This window comes from Gekko japonicus, unplaced genomic scaffold, assembly GCF_001447785.1.
Source record: "Gekko japonicus isolate JY-2015 unplaced genomic scaffold, Gekko_japonicus_V1.1 scaffold42, whole genome shotgun sequence".
NCBI classification, from domain to species: domain Eukaryota; kingdom Metazoa; phylum Chordata; class Lepidosauria; order Squamata; family Gekkonidae; genus Gekko; species Gekko japonicus.
Window position 1 is genome coordinate 1,471,433 of NW_015165831.1, and position 17,122 is coordinate 1,488,554.

General features: G+C 48.3%; 1 protein-coding gene across 1 annotated transcript; it reads right to left on the reverse strand.

Annotated features, from left to right (window-relative positions):
- Positions 1-830: 830 nt before the first annotated feature.
- VPS51 (VPS51 GARP complex subunit) lies at positions 831-15,943 on the reverse strand. Its single transcript, XM_015410814.1, has 10 exons — positions 15,631-15,943; positions 13,432-13,561; positions 12,350-12,496; positions 11,325-11,544; positions 10,080-10,833; positions 8,720-8,935; positions 8,206-8,424; positions 4,558-4,679; positions 4,086-4,173; positions 831-1,343 (listed from the first exon to the last, which is right to left on the reverse strand). Exons 1-10 carry the CDS (start codon positions 15,817-15,819, stop codon positions 1,083-1,085), a joined length of 2,346 nt encoding a protein of 781 aa, XP_015266300.1. The 5' UTR covers positions 15,820-15,943; the 3' UTR covers positions 831-1,082.
- Between the last annotated feature and the right edge of the window lie 1,179 nt (positions 15,944-17,122).

The following is a 17,122-nucleotide window of genomic DNA, read 5'->3' on the forward strand; positions in this document are numbered from 1 at the left end:
TCACCACAGTATAGATTAGAATGATTAAAGCACTTTTTGTATGTATAACGAAAAATATGTTAATTATATGTACATGCCTATCTTGCATAACCCTGTTGTTAATGAGAAAATTGAATAAAACTGATTTGAAAAGAAAAAAAAAAGCTAAGGTGCCACCACCAAGAAGGCCCATTTCTGAAGGCGGAACACATAAAGCGGTTCCTCTGCAGAAGATCTGAACTGCTTGGCAGTTTATTTAATTTATTATTTAGGTTTTTAAAGCTATGATTCAAAAATTATATTTTTGAAGGTTTCACAAGATTTTTTGTATAATTTTAACGGAACTTCTAAAAATGTAATGTGAGATACAAATGCAGATGCACTTAGCAGAGACACGGGATTAGCTGCACCTTCCAGTCAGATGCAAGCCTGGTCTTTAGTCCAGCAATTTCCTTTCCTCCCACAAAACATCATCATTATTATAAAATAGGGTTGTATGGGGTGGTGGTGGTGGTTCCACAGCGTCATAGGAGAAAAAATCGGACTTGTGCACTTACCAGAAATTCTTTACAGGAAGTGACATAAGGTAGCTCTAGGAATTGACAGAAACTCTACGGCAAAACCATAGAGCTACCTTTGTGACTTACTATAAAGACCTTCTGGTAAGTACACAGGACCACATTAAAAAAAATTCACTGCCACTTGAAGCAGTTGCAAGCAATGGACCTGGGGGGAGGGATCCCTCGCCTCCACTGGGGGCTTTGTACCCCTATTATAAAACCATCTGAAAAGCTGACTCACAGCAGAAGAAACAATGCAAAAAACAAACAAACAAACTGAAGCAAGGGTTTTTAACTGACACAGTTTTATTTCATCCAGTGTTCAAGATGCCTTGTTGTAGTGGAAATGAATGTGTGTGGTGTGTGCGCTGAATACTGAAGACACAGTAGGATTAAGTCTCTTCTTTTGTCACACTTGAGTCGCCAGGTTTTGAAGTCTGGAAGCAAGATTCACAACTGCAGCAGGCTTTCAAGGCATTTCTCCCCTTCTCCTGTGCATGCCCAAGAGTATGTGCACATGTGTGATCAAATCTGGCATCCACACTATCCACGCTCACAGATGACCTCGATCACACTCTGTTCCATGGGCACAGGGTCAAGACAGCGGTGGGCCGTGCTTCCTACAATCTCATCCAGCAAGAAATGCACCAGGTTCTCATCAGAAACAAAGCGCCACAGGTAAAGCTGCAGGTAGTAACAGTCCACCTGGATCTGCTGCAGGCCAAAGCGACCAAAAGTGCGCAAACGGACACACTCTAAAAACGTCTTCAGGCTGATCTTGATGATGCCAGTCAGCACAGAGACCTGGATGGAGGACAGACAGCAGAGGTGAAATGTACATGGGGCTGCCCTCATCTCAGATCCGGAAGCTGCAGCTAGTGCAAAATGCGGCGGCCAGGCTGCTAATAGCGTACCGGATCCGTTTCAAGGTGCTGGTTCTGACCTTTGAAGCCATATATGGTCAGGGGCCTGCCTACGTGACGGACCGTCTTTCCCCACATATGCCCCAGAGAGCACTGAGGTCAGGAACACAGAATCGCCTGACTCTTCCTGGCCCAAGAGACGTCAAGTTGGCTGCCACTAGAGCCAGGGCCTTTTCAGTGGTGGCTCCACACTGGTGGAACGAGCTAACGGATAACATCAGGGCCCTGTGGGACCTTTTACAGTTCCGCAGGGCCTGCAAAATGAAGCTCTTCCACCAGGCTTTTGATTAGGGGCCGCCGCTAATGATGTTGTTAGCCGCCTTGAGCCAACCCTGTGGCAAGGCGGGATAAAAATGGAAATAAATAAATACAAGCAAATCTCTGAAACATCCAACATTTTCAGACTTAAAAAAAAAAAGAGTCCTATGGCACCTTAAAGACTTAGCATTATTGTGGCGGAGACTTTCATGGACTAAAGGTAAAGGTTCCCTTGCTCGAAAGCCAGTCGAATCCGACTCTAGGGTTGCGGTGCTCATCTCCGTTTCAAAGCCGAAGAGCCAGCGCTGTCCGAAGACGTTTCCGTGGTCATGTGGCCAGCATGACTAAACACCAAGGCGCACGGAACGCTGTTACCTTCCCACCGAAGTAGTACCTATTTATCTACTTGCAATTTCTTGCTTTCGAACTGCTAGATTGGCAGGAGCTGGAACTAGAGATGGGAGCTCACTCCATCATGCGGCACCCGGGTCTCAAACTGCTGAACTAGTGATCTTCCACAGCCTGCAGTTCAGCGTCTTAACCACTTGAGCCACCGACTAAAGCTGGTACATAAAATGCATGAATTGTCTTCTCAGTCAACAGCTAACACAGACATACACATACATGTCTACAGAGGAAAAAATGTGAATGCTGGATTTAAAAAGACAGGATGCATAAGATACAATCCATTCAAGGTAAGCACACACAGTGACCATTCATGACAATTGGTTAGTTGGGTGGTCCTCAACCCATCGGTTTGCATCCTAAGGTGGGTTAAAGCACCCCACCTAATGGATTCCAAACACACCCAAGAGCTCTATTTTCCACCACTTTTTGGAGCAGGGCTGTCAATTCTGGGTTGGGAAATTCCTAGAGATCTGGGGGTGGAACCTGAGGAGGGTGGTGCTTGAGGAGCGGAGGGACCTCGATGGGGATGTGATAGCAAAGAGTCAACCTCTGAAGCTCCCGTCCTCTGCAGAGGAACTGATCTCCGTCATCTGGAGACCAGCTGTAATTCCAAGAGAACTGTCTCCATCCGAAGGTGGACCAACTAGGGTTCCCAGGTCCGAATGCTGTGGCGGAGGGGGGGAGGGGACTTTCTGGGAGTGGGGGCAAAGTGCCGCAACATGCTGACGTCATGCGGAAGTGGCATCAGCATGTCAGGGACACTGCACGGCAACGCTCTTGTTTTCGTGCAAAACTCTATGGTAAGATCAGCCGCGAATCAGAGTTCTGCCCCAAAAAAGAGTGTTGCCATGCGACATCATCCACATCACTTCTGTTGGTCAGCAATGGGCAGAAGCCCAAAAAAACAGGGGATCCCCTGCTCCCAGCTGGGGAATGGCAACCCTATTTTGGAAGGATCTGTGCGTGGACAGACAATAAGGGTTCCACGCCTCTAGGAAGAGCAGTGGGATGGCAAGGCCAGGTCACTCAGCACTGGAGAAGGCTCCTCCGTAACACAGGCAGGTCCAGAGACTCTGGCTGTCACATGACTGATGCTTGCGACTTTCTGCCATACCCTTGCAGCTCATGGGGTCCCATGCTGCTGCCTGCGGTTAAACATGGGTACTGACTCTGGAAAGATTGAACACCACCGCCTTCGTCGACTATGACAGCAAACCTAAGAAGGCCTATTCAGGATCCTAATCAAGTGTCCAGTGGTGATTTACTGTGATGGACAGAAGGCTGGCCCGCCCCTGAAGGGGAAAACAGCCACTCGCTTGAGCCTATGGGGGTGCTGCTCCAGCATCCAATCACCTTTGAGATGGAGGATGGAATACTGGAGGGAGACACAGCAGCAGTTGAGTTCTGCCTCGGGGAGAGCAGGGAGAGCGCAGGTCTGGCTCAGGAAAAGAGCAGGCAGAGTGAAGGGTAGCTCTGCTTGGTAGTGTGGCAAAATTACTTCCAGGAAAGTGTCCTTAAAACTGCACTGTATGTCTGTCGTACTCCTGCCAACTGACAATCCAATTTTTGCATCTGATGAAGTGGACTCTGACCCATGAAAACTGATGCCACAATAAACCCCCACTCTGATATGGAAGCCCACTGGGTGACCTTGGGCCAGTCACACTCTCTCTCAGTCTAACCTCTCTCACTAAGGTTGTTGGGAGGATAAAATGGAGGAGAGGAGAATGATGTAAGCTGCTTTGGCTCCCCACTGGGCATAAAGGAGGGGTACAGCTGAAGCAAATAAATCTGTCATCCTTTAAGGACACTCCAGCACCTGTTGGCTTCAGTAGGGCTGGCCCTGCTCCTTCATGCCCCTGCAGAGAAGCCCTGTCTGTGTGCATTTATGTTCCCAAATTGTACAAACAAAGAATAAGATGAGCTCAAGGCAGATGTGCCCTGGCTGCATTCTCACCTTGTTGAACTCCACAGGGCTGAAGATATCGATGCGTTCTGAGAACAGCTTCTGGATATTACTCAGCAGGTTGGTATCCATGGGGGCACTTAGGGGCGAGAACAGAAAGAATTAATTTATCTAATAGCCATTCACCTGGTTGCCTGGAGAGAGCAAAGGATCACCTCCAGGTGACCAAGCAGAGACACTCTTGGTAAATGTATCAGCTCCCGTGTGGGGAGGCATGTGAACAATCATATTCTCTATATTTAAATGTCTCCTCTTTTGCCATAAGGAAAAACAGAAACCTCTGGTGTCTACTCTGACACAGTGTTCTGGAATTAATTAAGATCAGGTAAAATGGCCAGAGATGAAGGCAGATCTAGGGAGGAAGACCCAATAGCTGCAGGCCCAATCGGAGCTGATGGAGGGGGACCTGCTGGCATCCCACACACACAAGGAAGGTCAGAGAATTCCCACCTGCCCCACTCACCTGGGTGTGTAGCTGGGCGCATAGCGACTCTGCTGCCGGGAGCTGCTGTACACGGAAAAGGTCCTTTTGCTGGAGTCGCTGCTCTGCGCTTTACGCACACCTTCCTCATACAGAAGCCCGACCTGAGGTAGGAGGCAAAGTTGGGGAGATGAGAGAAGGGACTCGATAAGGCAGACTAGTATCTGGTTGCATCAGGTCTCTGGAACAAGCCCTGCCGGGTCTTGAGGCTTCCTGATCCGGAGACTGGCTGTGGCTACTCAGTGGCAAGGGCACACACTTTGCACAAGCTCAGAGTAGAGATGTGAAGGCCTGGAAAACCCCCCAGAAAAATCCTTTTTTCAATTTTTCCAATGCAAAAATTGGAGATTTTGGGAAGAACTAGAGGGAAAAAACCCTATGAAATATTTTCTTTTTTTCAAATGAGTTAAATGCTTTTAAAGTCATGGTCTTAAATACGAGAGGCATTTTTGCACCTAGAAGGATACCGAATCTTATGGGAGGAGCATGCAGGGCTTTCATCGCTTCCCAACAGTTGTGTGCCTGCTGTCCTTTTGACCTCTCTCTCAAACTACTGGGACACATTTACCTGCAGACAGGGTTAAAAGTAGCTTATTACCCCACCTTGCAGGAGGAAGAAAAAAGACCACAGGGAGGAGGGACAGAAACTGCACCAAAGTGACAGGGGAAGGCTGAAAGTTTCACTGAGAACTGAGCTCTCTAACCAGACAGCAAAAATTAAGGCACATGTGCTAAGATAGCATAGGGTGCATCACCTTGCAGTTTTCTCTCAGCTACTGGGTATATTCTTGGTTTAGTCGTATTTGGTCTTAGTTTGTTGTGGCAAAGGTTACCATTGGCACTATGCAACCATACTCTGAGAAAGCTTACAATAATTTTGTGGCAACCTGGTTTTTTGTCTGAACAGGATATCATTCCGATCAACCCAATTTACAAAGATATGATTTTCTTCTAGTTTTTGTTTGGCTATCTATTTTCTTTTCTTTGTTGAAGACTGACTGTTTTGATGTTCTAATTGGTTTACATGTATTTGGATGGGCTAGTGCGCTGTTTTTCTTTTTTTTTTTTGAATATTTTATTTTAGTTTTTTAAGACATATACAAATCAGACATTAACTGCATTGAATATTCCATCATTTAGGAGCATCTTATCTATAGATATCTAACCATCTATCTAGTTTCTGCCATCTATTTTTGAACACAGTATCAAGTTTTCCTGCAAGTAACATGTTTACTTTATCCATTTCCTTTAGATCTATAATTTTTATAATTAATTCTTCTCTACTTGGCATTCTGTCAGATTTCCAGCATTTGGCTACAGCTATCCTGGCATTTGCCAGGATGCCAGAAATGCTAGTGCGCTGTTTTTCTTGTATGGAGTTCATATAATAAATGAGTAATTAAAAAAAAAAAGCCATTGGGTATATTTGAAATTTTGTTTGTAACACACTAAGGCATTTATAACTTTTAAATTCTACAAATATATCAAATACTGCAATTTTATATGCTGGTAAGATAAATGATGTGTTTAATGTTGTTCAAGCAGTAAAATTAGTTTTGGTCTGATATATTATTTTCCCCAAAATGTCTGTCTTCTCCCCCAACTCCCCCTCCATTTTTTCCTGTGGCTTCAAAACTTCTGGAAATGTTACATCTCTAGCTCAGAGGGACTTGGGAGGGTGAAACAAGTGGGACTCCTCCACAGCCCACCGCTTCCCACTGCTACCACTATATGAACAACAGAAGGACCTCCTCCTCCCAGACCAACTTGCCCACTACTTAAGGCCTTCTTGAGAGGCTGCTGGCCTCTTTCAATTGGGGCCCCTTGCTTATGAACTACCTTCTCCAGACAGATAGTCGAGATGCTAACACTGCTCCCACTTCCTATGCCAGGCTGACTTTGTTATTTTCAGCCCTGCTGTTGTAACCAGGTTTTTGGGTAGAGGTAATAAAGATATGTAAGAAGAAGAAGAAGAGATTGGATTTATACCCCGCCTTTCACTCGGAGTCTCAGAGTGGCTTACAAACTCCTTTCCCTCCCCCTCCCCACAACAGACACCCTGTTGAGGTAGGTGGGGCTGAGAGAGCTCTGACACAAACTGCTCTTTTTTCAAGAACAGCTCTGACAGAACTATGGCTTGCCCAGGGTCATCCAGAAACTACAAGTGGAGGAGTGGGGAATCAAGCCCGGTTCTCCCAGATTAGAGTCCACACGCTTAACCACTACACCAAACTGTAAAAAGAGAAGGGGGATGCCAAATATTGTATATAATATTATATACAATGTGACTTAGGTGCAGAAGTTCTTAAGAACATAAGAACATAAGAGATGCCACTGTTGGATCAGGCCAAAGGCCCATCCAGTCCAACACTCTGTATCACACAGTGGCCAGAAATACCAGTGCCATCAGGAGGTCCATCAGTGGGGCCAGGACATTAGAAGCCATCCCACTGTTGACCCCCCCAAGCACCAAGATGACAGAGCAGAGCATCACTTGCCCCAGAGTCCCTATCTTTACCTTGTGGCTAATAGCCACTGATGGACCTCTGCTCCATATGCTTATCTAATTCCCTTTTGAAGCCGTCCATGCTTGTAGCTGCCACCACTTCCTTACATACTTACGTGTTGATTTTATGGAGCAGAGATCCACCAGTGGCTATTAGTCACAAGGTATAGATAGGAACTCCTCTCAGTCTGGGGCAGGTGATGCTCTGTATTCTTGGTGCTTGGGGGGGGGGAACAGTGGGAAGGCTTCTAGTGTCTTGGCCCCACTGCTGGACCTCCTGATGGCACCTGGTATTTTTGCCCACTGTGTGACAGAGTGTTGGACTGGATGGGCCATTGGCCTGATCCAACAGTGGCTTCTCTTATTTTCTTATGTCCCCTTCCAAAGGGAACTTGCAATAAGAAAAATCATCCCTTACCAACTCAGAGACCACAGACTGCCTCTGGATGCCTGGGATGGGGGGGGGGGGGCAAAGGCACTGCTTCCAAGGTTCCATTACTTTGGACAAGTTCTCTCTTGTTTCAGGAAACCTACAAAGTGGGGAAACTCCGCAGCAAACTTCACCCTCTATCCCTGCCCCCATGGGAGGACTTTGCCCTGCCCATTCTTTCCACAAGACTTTAGCGGTTGAGGTTTGTGTGTTTTGTTTCTTTGCCATTTTATCAAATGTTATGAGTGCTTTTATTGACTGCTGTATGCTGCTTAACTCTGTTTTTTTAAAATTTCTGGTGGCTCCTGCTGCTCTTATTGGGGAAAGTGTGGGACCCCTTTTCACTGGTGGTTGCACCTAGGAATGAAGTCCCTCTTCAGCACTCCCTGGGAGTCTGGAGGGAAGAGGCCATCGATTGTGGGGCTTCTTGGCAAGGTAAGCTTGCTTCCATGGGAGTCTAAAGAAGCCTCTTGTCTCCTCAACTGCAATGCTCAGAGAATGTACACCTACGACTCCATATCTTGGCTTCACTTTGAATGGTATTGGTATCGGATCTTTTTGGGTTGCTTGCCTGAATGACACTTCAGAGTCCTTAAAAGAGGGAAGCCGGCACATGACTACTTAAAACAAAAATAAGTTAAAAATACATGCCACTGCCCCCCCCCAGTGAACGAAACCCAGCTCCCCCCCCCACCTGCACATCGATGGAGGTGGCATCCTCAACCACACGCTTCATGACGGCACGGACGTTGCGCGGCTCAATGGTTGTGATCCAGTCGCGGGTCTCCACGCTCTTGCGCAGCATCTGGGAGATGATCAGGCCCTGCACCTTGACGTAATGGTTCCGCAGCTTCTGGGCGGCTTCACGGGCTTCAGCACACAGGCCCGTCACTGGGGTCACGGGGGAGTGGTCCTGGGGAGGGCGAAGAAGTACAAAAAAGCCCCATCCTAAGTAATAAGAAATATGCAGGTGTGTGGCCCTTGCTTTTCTTGCAATGTCTTATACCCTGTGAGCCCCCTTCTGTATTGCGTTTAGAACTCGGTTCTGAGGAGAAGAGAATAGAAAGAGCCTTCCCTGACACATGATGATTTATGAGTTACACCCTCCCAGTTCCGTGACAACTTATCCCACACCCTCCCCACCCCTACATTTGAAATTCTGAAAAGTGGCAAACAGATTTAGTGAATACATGGGGGAGGGGGGATACCTGCACTAGGAATTGCTCATCAGTCAGTGTGAGGATGTAGCTGATGGTGGAGGTCTCATAGTCCAGGCAGAGGCGGGAGAGAAGCAGCAGCAGTGCAGGGGGCGTAGACCCACCCTTGTCCCCCGCGCTCTCACAGAACTGCCGCGCCGTCTGGCAGATCGACTTGATGAAACTGACAATGAGGCCTTCGCGGACACCTTGGCTGCAGAATTCCCCCTAGGAGCACGAGGAGGTGAAGGCCAGTTGGTGAAGTGAACACAGAAAGCTTGAAAGCTGCTGGTCAGCAACTCAAGGGTAACTGAGCAAGGGCTGATGGGGGCCACTGTCTTGCTCCCACCTGAGCTGAGTCAAGAGTCTTCAACTATCTCCACTGTGAACAGGGAAGACAGGCTCTAGCAGAATTCCTTCCTTATTATGTGCCTGAACACACAGAACCTCTCTTACAATGAACCAGGCCAAGGTTCAAATTGTTTTCTTAAACTGGCAATGGCTCCTCAATGTCTCAAGCTGAGGTGTGTGGTGTTTTTTTAACTGGAGGTGCCCAGAATGGAACCTGGGACCTTCTGCATGCAAAGCAGAGACTCTTCCACTGAGCCACACAGCCCCGTGCCTCAATGTGCTATGTAACTCCTCCTTGCCTTGGCTCATGCAAAGGAAAAAACAGAAAAAAGCCTTAATGGGAGGCTTGCTGCAAAGCCTTTGGCTGCTGTTCACATGGAGGAAGAAGGGTCTGAAGAGTCCTTGCGGACCTGACTCGTGACAAAGCAGATGAATCACAAAGAGAGTGTCCTAAGCAAGGAGGGACCAAGAGGATGCATCTGCAGGCAAGTTGAGCCTTTAGACCTCCAGGTGCCTGTCTCTACCGTAAGCTGAGCTGGCAGATGTTTGGCACACCTGGCTCTCGCTAGGCAAGGAGGCAGGGGTGGTTTTCCTGAAGCAGTTAACCCCAAATCACAGAACTCCATCCTAATGGAGGTTTTCCACTGAACCTTGGCCCCTCCCATAAAAGGGGCAGCACATATCAGAGGTCGCCCTTTTCTATTTGGGAGGGTCAAAATGAAAGCTGCAGAGCACGTATTTGTACATATCTACGAATATTTTAATTTATTGTTACCTTCTTGGGTTTCTCTGGGCCACTGCAACACTAAATACACAGTTTGGTGTAGTGGTTAAGTGCGCGGACTCTAATCTGGGAGAACTGGGTTTGATTCTCCGCTCCTCCACCTACCTCACAGGGTGTCTGTTGTGGGGAGGGGAAGGGAAAGGAGTCTGTAAGCCGCTCTGAGACTCCGAGTGAAGGGCAGGATATAAATCCAATCTCTTCTTCTTCTATAAGAAAACACTTTTCAATTTGTTTTACCTTGAAATAAGGCTTATTGGAGAAAGTGATGTCCTTGGCAGTGAAGAGGTGGACGTAGGTGAGCACCGACTTGATCTGGTTCAGGATGGAAGCCGAGATGGTGCTCAGGAGTTCCGCCAGGTTGGGGCTGTCCTTGCCCATGAGACGGGGGGCCGCCAGGGACTGGCGCACGTCTGTCAGGCAATCCATGTAGAAGCTCTGCAGGGCCTGGAGGTACTGGCGGATCCGCTCCTTGGCTGCGCGCACCACAATCTCCGTGCCTTCGGCTGCTGCCTGAGAGGCCGGCAAGAGCCTGGCCAAGGCCTGCAGGCGCCGGTGGAAGCGGTCCAGGGCCCGCACCAGCAGTGAGTTGTCCCCCACGCCTCTCTCCAGCTGGATGCGCCGCTCCACCAGGGCAAAGTAGCGCTCCATCAGGCTGTCCACGAAGGCCACCAGCTTGTCATGGGCCATGCGGGCAATTCCTTCGGCGCCCTCCCGGCTGACAAACAGCTCCTGGTACGAGGCGATCACCAAGCACATGTTGCTGACAAAGCTGTTGCAGCCGCGGTCGGTGAACTCGAGGATGTCAGTGGCTGGACCGGAGATACTCTGGGGCTGCCCCTCCCCCAGCTCAGCCTCCAGGGCCCGAAGTTCAGCCTCTAGACGAGAGCGGGCATGAGAGAGGAATTCGTCGCATAGCTCCTCCGCCGGCTCACCCAGTTGCAGCAGAAGCTCCACGCACTCAGCTAAGTCCTTGGCACCGGAGCCCCCATCCCTGAGGAGAAAGGACGGACTCTTAGGGCCTACCTCTGCTACAGTGGATTTAGTAGTTGCACCCTCTCCACATGGAACACTGGGAATAGCAGTTCTGTAAGGGGCTCTGACCAGACTACAGTTCCCAGGATTCCTTTGGGGAAGGTGTCCAGGTTCATGATTCCAACCATTTCCTGGCAGACGATTCCTCAAGTAGGGCATGACGGCAGTGACCCTTCCTTGTTGCTCTCCCCAGTGACTGCCATTTAGCGGCATACTCATTTTTGAAAATGGAGGTCATCTGGGGGTCTGTCTCCTGAGTTTAAAGTCTCTTGCTTTATTTCCAGAAATAAGAATATTTGCAGAAGTTACATACTATTTTGCTGACTCTTCTGGCTCAGAGACTCTACCACTTTACCATACCCAATAACACAGCCCTGTCCATGACTGCTGACCCCATGGGTTCCCTTGCAAGCAGGACCCAGATGCCTACTGTCCATTGTCATTGCCTACCTGAACTTCTCACGCAGCTTCTGAGCTAGGTCAGCCATGATCTTCTGGCAGTCATCCTGGATGCCTTGGAAGGAAGGCATGTGCCGGTACTGGTGGAGGATGGAGTGCGCTTTGCTGTAGTAGCGAACAGCCTGCGCGTAGGCTTCAAGCTCCACACACTTAGTCAGGCGGGCAGGCAGCTCGAAAAGGAACTGCAGCTTGCGCAGGAGTGCGTGCACACCTAGTGGGAGAAGAGAGGAGGGCGAGTCAGATCAGAGCACATCCATGGCCGGCCCATGATGAGAGTTCTCTCCTGACTTCCAGTGACGAACAAGTTCTAATGCATAAGCTCCACTGAAATGAACAGGAAATGCACCAGACCTCTTGCGCATCCTTTCACTCCAATGGGGCTTGAGCAGGAGAATGTCCCCCAGTGAACTGTGCCACGTGGGTCTGATCTACATCTTTCCCCATCTGCCTATTCTCTGCTGCTTCTCAACGAGGCCATCGATGGCCTCCCAACCGAGATACCGAGTCAAGTTCATGCCTGCACAGCCTCAGGAACACTGCAACAGCTGTTATGTCCTGAACAAGGTCCTTGCAAAACCCACAGGTAACAGCAACAGAAGGGGAGGGTAACAGAGTGCATGCTCCCGAGGCTGGCTCCAGATCTGTAAGCCATGCTTTACAGCAAGCCAGTGATTCTGTATGCGGCTATCAAAGACAAGGCAAAACCAAATGTCTTTCAAAACAGAGGGTACTAATAAATACATGCCTTCCTGAAATCCCCCATGTATGCCCGCTATGAGTGCCAGAATGGAAGAAAGTTAAAATAAAAATGCCCATGTGTCTAATGCATAAATTTATCCCATTTGTAGAATTTTAGTTCTTTGGTCCATCTTTAAATCCCAGCAGCTGAACAGCACCTCTGCTCATAGACATCCATTCGCGGAGTCAATAGGCTTCCCACAAGGCCCTGTACTTAGATGCCAGGACCTAGTGCTCTCCTTCCCCATCAGTGGCCACCAAAGAAACACCATTCCTACCTGACAATTTGGTGATCTGCTCATGCTGATCCTGTAAGGTGCTACTGATACTGGCGCTGAACTCAGTGATCACAGCCATGTTGGCTGCCAAGCAGTCCATCTCGTCCTCCATCTTCTTGAAGTCATTCTTCATCTTCCGGATGGTGTCTGAACAGCAGACAAAGCGGGAGGGACTCAGGCTCCCAATGAGCACATACTTCAGAGCTGAAGGGCTCCCTGTATGTGGCCATGGGCCAGCCAAACCTCTATCGGCATCTGGTCCCTGTCTTTAAAATGAGATGTTCTGTACCTGACTTTTTTCCAGAGTTGGTAGAAAGCTAAATATAGAGACAGATGTAAAGAATCATAGAATCATCGAGTTGGAAGGGACCTCCAGGGCCATCTAGTCCAACCCCCTGCACAAGGCAGGAAACTCACCAATACCTCCCCCTCCACACGCACAGTGACCACTGTTCCACGCCCAGAAGATGACAAAAAACCTCCAGGATCCCTGGGCCAAACCGGCCTGGGGGAAAAATTGCTTCCTGACCCCAAAGTGGCAATCAGCATTTCCCTGGGCATGTAAGAAAGGGCCACAAGAAAAGGTCTTTATAAACTTTTTAATGAGCTGTTATAAAACGAGGCAATGGCCACTGGCTTACTTGACTTTAAAGGGAGATCAGAGAAATTAATGGAGGAAAAGTCTACCAATAGCTATTAGCCATGGCAGACAAACTAAACCTCCAGGCTCAGAGGCAGTGTGCCACGGACTACCAGTAGCTGAGAGACAAGCAGTGGGGTAAAGCTGTTACATTCAGGCTCTGTTTGTGGGCTTTGTTGAAGAACCAGCTTGGCCACTGATGAAAGCATGACACTGAACTAGGTGGACCTTGAGACTGACTAGGTGGACCTTGAGACTGACCCACCTGGGCTCTTTTTATGCAAATGTAGAGACTAAAAAAATGATAAATGGGGAAGAAAAACAGACAGATCTTCTTCAGGGCTTTTAAAGAAGTTAAGCCCTAGCAGCAGCCCACCACATCCTACCCCACCCCAGACTATACGACGGCAGGAGGGCTCAGGAGTACAAGTCCTTTCCTTACCTGTGGCAGAAATGAACTTGTTGTAATTCTCATAGACCAGCGTCTGCATATCGCTGTCCAGGGCTCGGATCTGCTTCACCATGTCAGTCTCGCAGTCCATCAGCTGAGCCAGGGGGCACTCCTTCCGCAGCTGGCGCACAGAACAGACGAGTAAGCAGCAGACCCCACTTGGCCCTACATCCTTTGCTCCTTAATTATGAGGTCCCCTTGTAGGTCAAGCAAATGTTTATCTCATTACAGGTTCTCAGTTTGCTTGGGGGTCCAGACCTTTGCCCAAGTCCCGGGAGAGCCCATATATATGGAGCTGCCTTATACTGAATAAGAGCATTGATTGGACATCAAGGTCAGTATTGGCAATCCAGACTAGCAGCAGCTCTCCAGGGTCTTGGGCAGAGGTCTTTCACATCAGCTGCTGCCTGGTCCTTTTAATGGGAGATGCTGGGGATTGAACCTGGGGCCTTCTAAACACCAAGCAGATGCTTTACCACTGAGCCATGGCTTCCTCCCTGAGTGGGAGGCCCCAGGCTCAATGGAGAAAAAGAACTCAAGCAACAGACTAGAAAGATCCCTCTCTCTTTTGCCTGTGATCCTAGAGAGCTGCAGCCTCTCTAAGTAGATTGTACAGACAACTGGTGAACTCTCTCAGTACTATTTCATATGTGATTTGTCCACTGCAAGTAAAACATAATAAACTGAACACATGAAGCTAACTTATACTGAAGCTAACTTATACTGGTCCATCAAAGGCAATGTTGTCTAGTCAGACTAGCAGTGGCTCTCCAGAGTCTCGGGCAGAGGAGATATTAAGGACTGAACCTGGGACCTTCTGCATGCCAAGCAGGTGCCCCACCACTGAGCCACAGCTCCCCTGACTGCTCTTACATATGCTTGCTCTGGTTTTTTTCCCTCCTGTTTGACTGTATCAATTAAAATCATACTAATTAAGAATGAAGGTAGGTTGTAGAGAAGTTTCAAAGCAACTGTATAGTGATTAACTTCTTGAAACGTTGGGAGCAAGTTCAGTTTTCTTGCAAAAAGGGGTCCCTAGCTGGCCACTTCAGAATGTGGATTCTATGGCACTATACTCCACTGAAGTCCATCCCTTCCCCAGGCAAGCCCTCCTCAGGCTCCACCCCCCAAATCTCCAGGTATTTCCCAAACCAGAGCAGGTAAACCTAGTCCCAACATTTCTCACACAGGCAGCTATCCTCCTTCCTATTACTCCTTCCCTAACCTCCTTCCCCTAGAATACTATCTACAATCTTTCGAGGTAGGACCTGCATGTCTGTGCTGTCCCTAGCACCTTCTTGACACTAAATAACTGAATTTCTATAAAGTGAAACAAAGAAACAAACAAATAAATAAATGCTAAATGTTGAGTCTGTGAGAAAGGCAAGCTGTAAGTTAAGTACATAAATAAACAAAGTGATGGGAAATGAATAGGCTTACTAACTTTGGTACTGTGCTGGGGCTCTGGCATTTCCATCACGACTTTGGGGCCTTGTACCAAATACTGTTAGCCGCCCTGAGCCTGCTTGCAGGGAGGGTGAGGTACAAGTGTGATAAAATAAAATAAAAAATCTATCATGTTTTTATCCCACCCTTATCCCAAGGAGCTCAGGGCAGCATACTCCACTCCTCCATTTTATCCTCTCAACAGTCGCAAGCCTGAGACTGACTACTGGCCCAAAATTATCCTTTTGAACCCAGTAGTCAACCTCCAAGTTGCATCTGGAGATTTCCCAGAATTACAAGTGATCTCTAGACTACAGGGATCCGTTCCCCTGGAGAAAACAGCTGCTTTGGTGGGTGGACATTTAACCCACTGAGGTCCCTTCCCCAAACACTGCCTTCCCCAGGCTTCACCTTCCCCAGTAGTTTACGAACCCAGAACTGGCAGCCTGGAACCCAGGTATCCACAGCCCTACTGTTCCCAACAGCTATACCATATTAACATTCTGCTCATGCTCAGAGGCACATTTCTCTTTTCAGATCATTGGGGGGGAATTTGATCACTCTAGGCATGCCCAGAGGCATCCAGCTTCAAGCACCAGAATTTTGACAGACAAGCGATGGCAAGGGCCTCCCTCTGTGGGGTCTGCAAACAGAGACCGAGTCTACAAGACCGGGGGCTTCGCTGAGGGACGGCTGCCACAGAGAGAGGATCACTGCTAAAGGGCGGAGTCCTGAAACCATCACCTTAGTGAGGAAGACTTCCGGGTCGAAGTGAGGCCCGTTGATGTCCGTGGGGCCCCCGAGGTCCCCTCTAGCCGCGCCCAAGGTCTCTCCCGAGGCTTCCGGGAGCCCGTAGTAGAGCTTCAGCATCCCGTGCGGCCGACGCTTCCCGCCCGGCGGCTCAGGGCCACGCTCGGCCGGAGAAGCCGCCATCAGACTGGGTGGCACCCCAACCGCCTGCAATCCGCTCTGCCAACGGCAATAGTAGTAATAACAGAGGGGTGGATGAGGGGCGCAGCACCGATTGCAACTTCCGGAAACGATAAAGTTTCGTTGGGGAAAAAACACCTTTCGCTGTCAGAATTCACTTCCGGGAACAATAAAGTTTTGCTGTAACACGTTTCTTCTCTATGGAGGAGCCCATAGGCACCCCAGCTTTACTAAAACACGCCCTGGAATAATACAGGAAACACTTTTGGGAACTCACTTCCGCTAATTATATTTCTATAGCAACCATCCAGCCTCTGGCCCCAGCCTTTCACTTCCAGCGAAGCAACGCCTTGCCTCCGCATATAGTTATACAAGCAGGGAATGTATTTGCAAAGAGAAGCATTCAGCTGTGTAAGCGTTCCCCTGACACGGTCCGGCCCTGGGGTTGGCTTAAACCATCTGCCTAGGTCAGCCTCTAGGAACAAATAAACCTTTGTAGAAAGGTTTTAGCAACACACCGTTTTTGCATCGTAAATTCTCAGTGGATTACTTGGAGAAAGGTAGAAAAATTATTTTAGAAATTATTAAAGAGTCTTGTGGCATGTTAAAGACTAACAAATGCATTTAAGCTCTGTCACATGTGAATTTTTTGTGACAATAAATGTGCTCATTTGTAAGGTGCCACTCAACCATTTGTTATTTCGACTTCAACAGACTCACCCAGCTACTCCCCTGGAATTTATAATCCATTCGTGTGGATTTGATGAGTGTCACTATGAGATACTACTAGAGAGTTTGCCAAATGGATTAATACTGTATTTCAACGCTACCCACTTTGATAAAGTTATACACGAAACGAGATATAATATGCATGGTTTGTTGGTGTTGATGGCATTTGAATTGCTTCCAGTAAACTGAATATTGGAAAAAGAAATTTCTAGTCTTTGGAGACTTTTTTGGCATAATATATCATGGGCGTTTGCTTCTTCTCAACCCACCTGGAGGATGGCAAACCCACCCCTACCCTTCTAGAACCCTTGGGACATTATGACCTCATGATCCCAGAATGCAGCTTTCTCCAAGCCTTTGTAACTAAGCAAGAGCAAAAGCACGCCAGCTATTGCTTCCTGCTCCTTAGCTTTCTCATTCAAGTGACAGCTGACTACAACAGGGTACAGAGGATGAGCTGGAAGGACCCATTTATAACCATCACATTTCCCAGCAAAGTTGTCCTCACTATTGCTTCCATCCTCCTGTTCCTCATTCACACAGGCATCATCATTGGAGACCTGTATCACTTCCTTGG

What these genes read in the sequence shown, in the direction of transcription:
- VPS51 (XM_015410814.1), bottom strand. Translation starts at nt 15,819, where the DNA reads ATGGCGGCTTCTCCGGCCGAGCGTGGCCCTGAGCCGCCGGGCGGGAAG. An exon ending in GCAGATCACCAAATTGTCAG is followed by an intron (nt 11,545 to 12,349) that starts GTAGGAATGGTG and finishes TTCTCCCACTAG; the next exon opens with GTGTGCACGCACTCCTGCGC. An exon ending in AAGCTGCGTGAGAAGTTCAG is followed by an intron (nt 10,834 to 11,324) that starts GTAGGCAATGAC and finishes CTTTCTCCTCAG; the next exon opens with GGATGGGGGCTCCGGTGCCA.